Raw genomic sequence first — 11700 nt, forward strand, 5'->3', positions numbered from 1 at the left:
AAAGCACTGTCATATTAACGAGGCTTTGGTTAAGTTTTCATCCTGTGACCTTATTAGGTTTGTAAAAATACCAAGAGCTTGTTCCATCTCTCTAAAAATATCAATATCTAAATCAAGGAATCTTTGGGGGGGGAAGAGATCATTTGCACTGCTGCAAAGAATTAGATGAGGAAATCAATACCCCTCATGTCTGTACAATAACTACTGTGTGAAGCTGTAGCAGCTTAGCTTAGCGTAACAACTGGAGACAGGAAAAGAGTTGAAAAGTCAGTTGAAAAGATAACATTTCTGTACTTTTCAGATTTTGCACAAATTCAACAGACAAAATATGAAATGTTAATTAGTGAGCGTCAGAGGCGATGGTACACAGATTTTGTCACCATTGGACAGACTAGCTGTTTCCAGTCTTTATGCTAAGCTAAGTTAACCGGCAGCTGGCTTTAACTTCATATTTCCCTTACAGACATGAGAGAGTGGTATCAATCTTTTCATCTAACTCTCAGCAAGAAAGCAATAAGCGTATTTCCCAAAATGCCCCCCCCCACCCCTTATTATCTTCCCTACTCATGCTCAAACTTGCTCGTTGCGAATAGATAAAAGGAAAGGTAATGACAAAAAACACAGCGGGAAGAAAAAAGAGTGACTGAGGGAATATGAATGAGGTTGATGTTCACAGCTTTGTTTCCTAAACTATTCAGTATTGTATCACAGTGTGGGCTTTTGTGCCAGATGGTTTGAGATGCCACCCAAAAACTGCAATTGGCAACAGTAGCCATCTTGAATATACAGTGTATTTGTAATACATGTTCTTTCATCTGAGGAGAATATGACTTGGTGGAGAGTTTCATAAAGAGTTGATCCCGGGTGGAGTTCAGTCTGATTCTCACTGGTTTCAGGACTTTCCATGTGGGTTGTTATCATTGTGCATTTCATCAATAAAGACTTGGAGCCACAGAAGCTGCTACCAGAGTTTACTGGATTTTTGGAGTAAATGTTGAAGAGCAGGATGTGCTACCAGAGAGGATCTAATCACTGAATCCCAAAAGTGGTTAAGTAGAAGGAAATCTATTTGCAAAGGCACTCTTGCTATCTCTATCTCTTGTTTATTCCCCCTATCATAATCACCACCATCGGCAACAAGTAGCAGAATCTCTTCGCTGACTTTCTCTACACCTGTCTCTCTCTCTCGCCCTCTCTCTCTCTTGCCCTCTCTCTCTCTCTCTCTCTCTCTGTTGCTGAAAGTCACTGTGGAAAAATCTGCTCAGATCATCATGGAGTCATGCAGGGGTCGGCTCTTCTGATGGGCAGCCTGTCATGCTCCCGATGAAGCCTCGCCGCTCGGTATTATTATCACAGACAGATATAGGCCTCTCCGTAATGCTATGAGACTCTCATGTTACTTACTGATCTCTGTTTCAGATTCTGCCATGGGGGGAAAAGCTGAACCGCTGACCTGGAGTCAGCTCAAAGGGAATCTAGAATCTATATCCTTATCATCCATGAGTCCCCTCTCTTTCACATTCACTATGGTGTCTATCTTCTTTTTAGAAGCACAGATCAATAGAATATCCTCACTGAATCTCAAATGGATCACCAGGGTTTCACCCAGTAGGAGGAATTAGTGATGCGGTTCAGGGTTTTTTGGGTTTTTTTTTTTACATGCAGCACTCAGGTGGAGGGAACACAGTATCAGTTTAGAGGGTGAAAGAGAAAAGCAAAGTCAATCCCTCTGAATCCAAGGCTAAGACCAGGCAGAGTGCGTCTCAATTGGCCCAATAAGGTATGGTATGCTGAGACACCCCAGCCATGTGATGCGAGGAAGCAAAGCGACTTAGAGGGAGGAGGAGGAGGAGGAGGAGGAGGAGGAGGAGGAGGAGGGTTGGTCCTCTTGGACTGTCTTTCTATGAGATATTAACCAGCACTTCTAGTTAAAAGAATCCCTGAACACGCGCTTCACGTCATCAATTGCAGTGCTTCTCAAAATATTGCATCAGAGACCGGAGTGTGGCTGCCTTGTGTAAGCATACTTAGCTTTCGGGTGAGAAACAGGATGAAACAATGTAGCTGATGAATATTAAAGAATAAAATGTCCATGAGATCCAAAGCTGTGAAGGTATTTAATATCTAGATACCTTTTTCATAAATATGACACAGTTGTTGATGACCAAAGTGTGTCAATGGTGCACTAAAACACATCTCAAGGGATCTCGATGCATTAGACAGTAGTTATTATCAAGTGAACTGTAAATACTCGGTTCTCCTCAGTAGAAAAGTGAGAATAAGGAAATCCTTTGGCTCCATCTAGTGGTACTAAGGGGGGAAACCATAGGAAATATTTCAAAGCCACCAAGCAGAGTAGCTCGAAACCTCTTTTCTCTCTGCGATTGTTTAAAGAGCACAAAGTTTCTCCACATACCTCTCCGTCACAGCAGTGTCGTCGAGTTGCTGCAAAGGTCAGCGTTGCTTCATCTTCAACAGGGTTCTGATTTTCATCTCTCCACCATCTCTCACCAGCTGCACAAATACAGTAAGTACTTCTGTTGTAAACTTATCTTTTAATCACTGCTGAGAACAAACAATAACACATACTGACTTAACCAGAATGTTCTGTATAAACCTGATTAACTGATGAGACTCTGGTGTTTAATCAACCTCACACATAAGTAACGTCACTATGTTAGATAACATACTGTTACATGAAATATTTATTTATCTGGTGTAATAACAATGCTTTTGTCAAATGCACAGGCCCAGTTTGTGGCAGAAGTAAAGGGCTACCACTTCACTATATCTGTCTCTCACAAACACACACACACACATGAATAATAAATGCTTTCCTGACCTATGAAGGAGTTGTTGCAGTGAAGCAGGCCACGGGATCCAGCAGTACACGAATATGAAAGGTCCGGTATCGGAGACTCAGCGAGGGTTTCTAACCTGGGTTCAATGTTCCCCTGCTGTACAAGCATGAGAGAAAAATACACAACTTGTAGATAAATCACAAACATCCTCCAAATCGTATACAAATCAACCACTGCTGCAGAAGAAGGTCACCAGTCTGCATAAATTCTTCCCACTAACCTCGTCCATTTTGCTCCATTTGGGACTGATCTCCGTTGTTTCCGTGGTCTCCGTCGAGCTGATTCTGACTCTCCTGTCATCCGTCAGGCCTTTCTTCAGACAGCTCCTTTCAGCCAGAGTGCCTCCTTCCTCCGTCTGTCTGTCTTGAGGAGACAGGCTGTTGGTCTTCTGAGCCTCTTTCAGGTCAGTCAGAGTCACTCCCTGCAGGACATTTATACAGCTTCATATCTGTCAACAGTCAAAACACAATTCTAATAAAACCTGAACTCCTGTCAGCCATTTGATCTTTACCTGCGTTGACCTGCGGGTCTGTCTGGCATGACGAGACTTCGCTTTCCTCTGAGACTCAGCTTCATCATCCCTGACTGGGGTCAGATATGATCTGGATCAGTGGAGAAAGGAACAGTAAAAAGTTATAAAACTTCAAAAAAGCACTGTGAAAATCAAATGGAGGAACAATAACATAAGATAAGATAAGATAATCCTTTATTAGTCCCGCTAATAAAGTGGGGAAATGTACATGTAACATGTAACAAATGATATAATTAACAGTCAAAACATAATACAGTAAACATAATTTTTTTTACAGTATTACTTTATGTTTTATCATTGTTAAACTCCAACAGCCAGACTCGCCTTTCAACGTATACTAAAAGAATAAAGCTCAAATCTTCATTTTGAAATAGGAGCACATCTACAAGACAAGGCCACACACACATATATATATATATATATATATATATATATATATATATATATATATATATATATATATATATATATATAAATCTAATTGTAAACATTTCCAAAGATATAAAGTATATTGTCATTTAAATGTTATGTTAAATTTCTCAAATTTAATTGGAAAAAGCCACATTTCTCAAACTTCCTGCTGTGTATCTTTAATCGTAACCTCATGCTGCATCAGCAGGTGTAACGTCCCACTGATTTACACTTTTAAATTATTTCTCCCTGCATTATGCACCACCTCGACACTCCATTTAAACCGCAAATACATGGATTTAAGAAGGCAAGATGCTCTGACCGATGCATTTTCATTGTCATTTAAAGACCTGAGCTCAATTTCTGCAAAAGGCTTAACAGACACAGAAAGAGCTGAGCCAGCATCGGTGGCGAGGCTCATGTTTTACCCGGAAAGCTGCATGCCCCTCCTATGCTAAGCTTTTACTGCTATTGATCTCTCAGATGTGGAGTCACCCTGAATCCTGACTGAGAGGCAACGGACTGGTCAGCTGAACACTCTGCTGTATAATGTGCAATGCAAAGGATATTCGATTCTGTCCCCCCAGATCTGCAACCCATGGGCCTTTACAGCGAAATTCTCCTCTTAGTGAATAATTAATACCTTAAAATAGTTGCTTAGAATAATATCCCTTGGCCAATAATTACAAATGTACATAGAAAAGCTTATCAAAGAGAGGGACTCATCTTCAGCCCCTAAAGTAACAAACTGAAAGCTTACATTACATCAGTTCAAAGAGGCCTTCAGTGCCGGTACAGAGCATAGTTACTTCACATTACCATGACATCCATAAAGCTGTCAAAACACAGTGGCTTGTCAGGCTGAAGATAAAATAGGTGAAATAAGAATCCAGGAATAGAACAGCATGACTCAGTGTCTCTAAAACTTACCTGGGAACAAATGCTTGCATGGTCCCCGTGGAAGGTCAGAGACAGAGGCCCCGAGCAATGCAGCACTGATGTGTGGGAGAGGCTGAAGAAAAGGACTGTAACCGGCTAGAGTGCAGAGAAACAGAGAGAGAGAGAGAGAGAGAGAGAGAGAGAGAGAGAGAGAGAGCATCTGATGCACACACGATCGATACAGACTTTCTGTCTACCAAGGTCCAATGCAAGCTTGTCCTCACACACCTCAGTTGAACCTGTGTGCGGCAAACTGATTTCTTGATAAGTTGTATGAATGCATCCATTGTGTGTGAAAAAAAAAGAAAAAGTTAAGGATGGCATCTTTTCTTTAGGTGAAATTTAGGTTTGCAACTTCAAATCAGTGCAAATTTAGTACATTAGAATACAAAATAAGAGATATTTTAAGACATTCATTGTAATAATTATTAAGATATTTGTGGCAAAATGTAAATGTAAATTATTACAATGCTTATTCTTGAAGGATTGTTTCCTTCCATGTGGAGGTTATAATTCAACATCTGCATTTAAAACACATTGGTGTGTTTTAAATTGTTTTTGGAGTACAACAGCGCTTTATTGAACTGAGAGTTCAGCTATGTCAGGCTTTGGCTATTCATGTAGTACACTTGCAGCCCGCTCCAAACACTGTTAATGCAATATGATCAGTATGAATGGTGTACGAAACAGCACAGAATCAGGGATACAGAAGTGAAAGAACCAGGGTTTATTTAAAAAAATCATTACAATGTGAAAAGTGTCATACTGACAGTAACCACTGCCTTGGCAAATACAGTGAGTTTTGCAAAAGTAAAAAGTCCAGTGGTGTCCAGGTTTAACTATACTACCAAGAACTCTGTTGGATCACTTAACATTCCACATTTGTGCAGCATGACTACAAGCATGACTTCATTTGTCATGTTTTAAAAGAGCTTATTTTATAACAGTATATTTGATATTAACTGAGCTTATTATTTGCCCTAATCACATCCTGCACATTTTAAGATTTCACATTATTCCACTTGTCTTCAGAGCGTCTCAGAGACACAGACACTTGCTCCTCCTTCAGATTTAAGAGTCCTGGCATAGCTTCGATCCATGTTTAGTCTCCGTGTCCTGCTGGTCCAGATCTCCTCTGCTCCGTAACCTAAAGCTAAAAGGTCTGACAGGACGCGGCAGCATAAAGTAGTCTTTTCTGTGTATTTCAGCTACTGTTTGACTCTTTTTTTATGAGCTGTTGGACAAACCTCACTTGTGTCTGTCTGCAGATGAAAACTCTCCATATACAACTGTTAAGTTCAGACTTGAAACAGTGACAGTGAAATGTTGGTACTGTTAAGATAGAGATCAGATTGATTTTGTCAGTAAAGTTTTGATCAATCAATATCTGTTCAATTTGTGTTGTTTTGTATGAAAATGACTTGTTTGGGAAAGTCTCCCTCTGGGTGCATCTTCAATGTCACCCAAGATTTTGCTGCAATAGTTTTTTAACTATCTGTGGAGAGTCATTTTTCCCTGAAGCTCCTCTTAAATTAGAAAAACGTATTTTCACCAACGTTAAAACATTATCAGTAGTGACTATAATGCAGCTGTTGTTTTTGTTAAATTACTAAACGATGTAAAGTCTGAACTTTAAAAAGGATTAGAGCAGTAGAATGATACTGAAACAGTTCTTGGTAGAGGACTTTTTGACCACTGCATTTTACAATACTCCAGGTGTGTAGGTCTGAGTGGGATTGTAATCAGTTAAAAAGTGCTAATTCAAAGCAGTACTGTAAAAAGTAAAAAGTAAAAAAAAAAAGAAACTATTAACTACGGTTTACTCTAAAAACATTCAGGAATAGTTCTTGTTTATCTTTTGAAAGATGCTTTTTAGTTGGCTGTGTTGCCTGAGTGAAAAACGGGATACATTCAGTGACAGCAACCGTTTTACCTTCTAAAATATTGTCTCACGATATATTTCAGGCAGCGAGAAAGAAAACACATTTTAATGTCACCATGACACGCATTACTTATGGCTTCAAGTGCAGTGATAAACAGTTTATGTCATTGGCTTTTAGTTTTCCAGTTTAGTACAGAACATAACCTTGACAATAAACAAAGTGTGAGTCGTGAACAGTGAAAAATGCTCGGTAGAAAGAGTTATTATTTTATGGATTAAGGCTTCTGAGGTTGTTATTGGCAGGTAAACCCTGAATTACTCATTTCCTTACTCAACAGCCGTGTCAGATTTTGAGGTACAGGTTTCAGCTTTGAATCCAGCGCAGTGACTGAGCTCTGCCTCCCAAAGAGCAACCACGTAATGAATACTGCACCTAAACAACAGCAATCAGTAACACCTTCCTACAGTAATTGTCATATTATATTCAGAGAAAGTTCCCATTTCCCTTGGTGGATATGTCTGGCATGGAAAAAAATTTCCTTTTCTGGTGTCATGCTCTCTGTAAAACATAACAAAACAAGAAAATATTAGTGTTATGCCATGAAGTGATGTCAATACATACAGTATATCGATAAGTGGAAACTCAAATTGTTTTAATGATACATTATTACTTACATTCATCCTCTGGCAAAGCGTCATTTTCTAATGGCTCCTCTTCTTCATCTGTCTCCTCCGTCTCCTCTTCAGCTGCTACATCCTGCTGTTCTTCCTCTCCTTCTGACACTTCCTCCCCTTCAAACATCTCCTCTTCAGCTGCTACATCCTGCTGTTCTTCCTCTCCTTCTGACACTTCCTCCCCTTCAAACATCTCCTCTTCAGCTGCTACATCCTGCTGTTCTTCCTCTCCTGCTGACACTTTCCCCTTCAAACATCTCCTCTTCCTCTTCCTCCTCCTCCTCCTTCTCCTCCGCTTTGTGTCGATCCTCTTCGTCTGCTTCCTGGTTCTCCTCTTCGGGCTCTTCTTCACTCTTCACCTCCTCTTCTGTCTTTTCCGATAAGCCGACTGGCTCGTCTTCCTCCACCTCATCCTCCTTTACTGCCTCGACCTCCTCTGCAGGAGCAGTTTCATCCGTCACAGAGTCCTCCTGCTCGACAGGGGCTTCATCCTGTGCAGCTGCCTCTCCTTCATCTGCCTCTTCTTCTTCTTCTTCTGGGTGGGATGCCTCTTGTTCTACATCAGCAGGAAGTGCCTCTTCTTCAGTTGCTGTAGCTTCCTCTTCTTCAGCCCCGGGAGCTGTCTCTTCCTCCGTCTGTCCCACCGGCTACAGCAATAGGAAGCAATAAAATACTTGATATAAGTTTATAGTAGACCAGATTCTGGATATAAAATCATTTACAGGTCGGCTATCTGGACATCTAGCTGCCTTGGCAAATGGGATAAGAGAAAAATGACAATGTAGGAATGTAAGTGTAGATGCAAATCCATCAGAGACTCCAGGCCTGGCAATTAGCTCCTTCAAATTAACGAGATGAAAATCTCATTATGGTTCCCTTTGGGCACAAAGTGGACAGAAATAGCAAAGAGACCATATGTGGTGACAGTATGTGTTCTAGGGCATGTCACGCATGTTCTGCCATTATAGATAAAGCATCATTTAATGATACTGCTTCTAAAAATGCTCCAAACTTCTTTTAATATTTTAATATTTTTAAGTCTTTTACATCTGCACATATTCATTTATTTTATATGATCCGATTCAGTCTGGTTACAGAATCTGCATCATGATTTGTTCAGCAATTCAAGTATTCTTAATGTTGACTGATATTTCATATGTCTGGAGAATAAAAGGGACCAATCAGAGCTTAGTGGGCGGGGTTAAGAATAGCTGTACAAAACAAAATAAAAAATAGTGCGAGTAAATTGGTGACAAGCGTGGATGACAGTTGACACAGTTGTACGAATTGTGAGAACAGTGTCGGGCTGAGTGAGTGAAGTGAAACAAAATGGCAATTCAGTCCGACCATCAGGCTATATTTGATAGGCTGGTGTGTTGTTGGTTTCCTGGGTAACCTGTTTCTGTACGTTTCTCCAGCTGAGTTCAGAGTGCAGACTTTGGGCTGACGTACCGTACTGAGCTGCTCCTCCACACTGGCCTGCTGGAGCCGCTGGGACTCTTCACGTTCAAGCAACCCTCTGAAAGACAGTAACGTCACAGTATAATGTCACATAATAATAATAATAATAATAATAATATTATAGAATTAATCGTTAGCCCCATGAAGCCTGGCCCTTTATTGTTAAATTATTTGCACCAATGGCTTCATTAGGTTGTTTCTTCTAGGCTAACGTGCAACAATAGAAAATTATCATGTTTACACAAGCTTCAAAGAGCTAATTTTACATGCAAAGGACATTTAATGCAAACAATTCAGCTCCATAATGTCATCAATGCAATAGAAATGTTTATACAGATCAGGGAAATCTACCAGTGTGACTCTGGCCTAGAGTAACAGAGACAGTGACAGAGACAGAGAAAGGGGCTTTGACAAAGTCAACATAGCGTTATGGGTCAGAGGAGGTGAGCTATTTCCTCCACCGCTCCAAAACCCCGCTGCTCTTTTCAACAACCCACCTGACGGTAGCCATCTCCAGTGTGCTGGCCTCGAGCTGAGCCTGGTAGGCGTCCAGCTGCTCCTTCAGTCCGAGCACCTCGGCGGCCTGTCCGTCCAAGGTGGCGCTCAGCGTGGCGACCTGTCCGGCTCTCTCCTCCAGCTTGGACTCCGCTTCATCCACGCTCCCTGTCAACACCTCCACCTTCTGGGAAAGCTCGGCGCTCAGCGTGGCCAGGCCGTCCACCTGGATCCTGACACCTTCGAACTCCTCGCTCTTCCCCTGCAGCATGGTCTGTAGCTGGCTCAGCTGCTCCAGGGACACGGTGGTCTGCTGCATCTCTGCCAGGCGGGTTCTCATCTCCGTGTGCAGCGACAGCACCTGCGACGGGAGCTCGGACGTCTTGAGCTGCTCAGCTGTAGCCAGGGCCATGCCCACCTGTTTCTGGGCCAGTGCGTAAGAATCCTCCAGGGCATTCAGGCGGGTCTCCAGGCTCTCTGAAGCGTGCTGCTGCAAAGAGACGTACAGGAGAAATGTTGGGTCAAGCTGGCCACTTGGTGTGACTCTCATTCTGACTGAGCTGGTGCATTGATAGTTTCCCCAACTACACTTTAAGTGGACCAACTAAGAAAATGATAAAGTAAACATTATGTTACCAAACTTATGAGAAGCAAAAGATGATTTAAATTCAAATTTGCTCATATTCTTCTAGTTTTCTATTATCAAAACAGGTCTAATCATGCATGTACAGCTTAGTGAAACTTTACTTCCTTGCAAGAAGTCACGTGAAACAAACTGCAAACTGAGTTTGCATAATGAAGTGATGCATAGAAGTGGGTTTCACAGTTAGGTATGCTCATTAGAGGGCCAAACCCAGGACAGTATCAGCCAACCAGCATTGGGTTGGTAAAACTTTCCAACTAAACTCACAAAAAAACAAATTTACTGCTGCTGGAACAGGAAACATGTCTGCAACAAGACTGAGCTGGCAGAGCTGTTCTCATGAAAAGTGTTGCCACATTGAGTTGCCTGAACCAAAAGGTGGGGTTGCATTAGAGAGTGAAGGAGTGGTCATACTGGATTTGTTATGCTTAAGTTCATTTGGATAAATGTCTTGCTCATCTCCCTTAAACATAGTTGGAATACTATGACCGTAGCTCAAAGCAGCCGTGAACCTTTGTTTGCAGTGACATAACAGAGTCAATTAATTCATGAAGATTCATAAAAATATTCCAACACAGTATTTCAACATATATTATTTCAGAAATACACATGACTGTCTGTTCTACAATCTTTCCGATGCCTCTGAACTGGTGTTCAGTGTCAAACTTCCAGACTAAATTTAGCCCTGGCTCACTACTGTCTTCCTTCTTACCATTTTGCCAACATCCTCTCCACAGCTCTAGAATTGTGCTCTCAACTCCAGTTAGAAATACAGACATTTCCCACAGATCCCTTTGATACTGAGCAGATTCACTGGGTTTGAGTGGGGTGATAAAAGGCCCTGCAGTAGTAGGTCAACAGTAATCCTCATTACAAACGTCAGCAGCTGTGTGGACGTTAGAAATAGCAGCGTTTTGTACTCACTGCAGTCGGCCTGGTGGCATTTTGAAATATGATAGAGGCCTGCAGGTCTTAACTTTCCTGACTTGTAAGTGGCAACTCTCAGTGTGAACATGTGCTGAGGCCTTTTGACTTATTTAGCCAAAGTGTATAAAAGAAGCTTGTGGAAAAAGAAAAAATAGTGTGCTAGTGTTTTTATTATAGGATATAATGGCTGCAAATGGCTCAGGTGACTCAGGTGGGATAAAAAGGTAACTTATGTTTGTTTTTATCTCTTACCTCACTGCTTGACTGTCGCATTTCTTCATGGGAGGACTGTAGTTTCACTATTTTCATCTGCATGCCCATGAGATTGTCTGTCAAGTAGGTTAAAGTTTGGTGCTGCTGGATACAGAACCACGCACCGGTGGCACCGCCGACCACAATCAGCAGGAACAGCACCAAGTGGAGCGCGTAACTGTGACCGACTCCAGCTCGGACTTCTGACTCCACCACGTCGTTTTTGAAGAAGCCATCCTCATGTTTGTGGTTGCCTTTGCCTCTTCGATGCTTTGCAGTCATTTTTTTTTTTTACCTTTTTAACCAAAAGGACACAATGTTCCAGCCCGGGGCAGAGAGGTGATACTGAAGGAGCCAAAAAACAGGCGGTGGTCTCCACTTCGGATGGGCTTTACTTTAAGGCGGCGCTGCGAGGACCGAGCCGGGCGTCCAATAAAGTACCGAGAGGCTGCAGCAGGGTTCTTGATGAAGAGGCAGAGCTGAGGATGAGGATGAGGCAGGGGAGGGAGGAGGAAGGGGGGCGTGGACCACAGGCAAGCGTGATCGTCCATTGAGGAAGAGGGAAGGGAGGGGAGGGTGAGGGTGGTGTTGGGTGCCGATGGGAGTGACTGAGTCCTCCGCC

General features: G+C 42.1%; 1 protein-coding gene across 1 annotated transcript; it reads right to left on the reverse strand.

The window, feature by feature from the left end:
• Nucleotides 1-7560: 7560 nt before the first annotated feature.
• On the reverse strand, nt 7561-11630 carry zgc:66479 (uncharacterized protein LOC327541 homolog; the record flags this gene model as incomplete). Its single annotated transcript, XM_054608752.1, has 4 exons — nt 11079-11630; nt 9259-9746; nt 8753-8819; nt 7561-7947 (listed from the first exon to the last, which is right to left on the reverse strand). Coding segments are annotated over exons 1-4 (1224 nt in total), but the record flags the coding sequence as incomplete, so codon positions are not given.
• Between the last annotated feature and the right edge of the window lie 70 nt (nt 11631-11700).

This window comes from Anoplopoma fimbria, chromosome 12 (genome assembly GCF_027596085.1).
Source record: "Anoplopoma fimbria isolate UVic2021 breed Golden Eagle Sablefish chromosome 12, Afim_UVic_2022, whole genome shotgun sequence".
In the NCBI taxonomy this organism is placed as follows: domain Eukaryota; kingdom Metazoa; phylum Chordata; class Actinopteri; order Perciformes; family Anoplopomatidae; genus Anoplopoma; species Anoplopoma fimbria.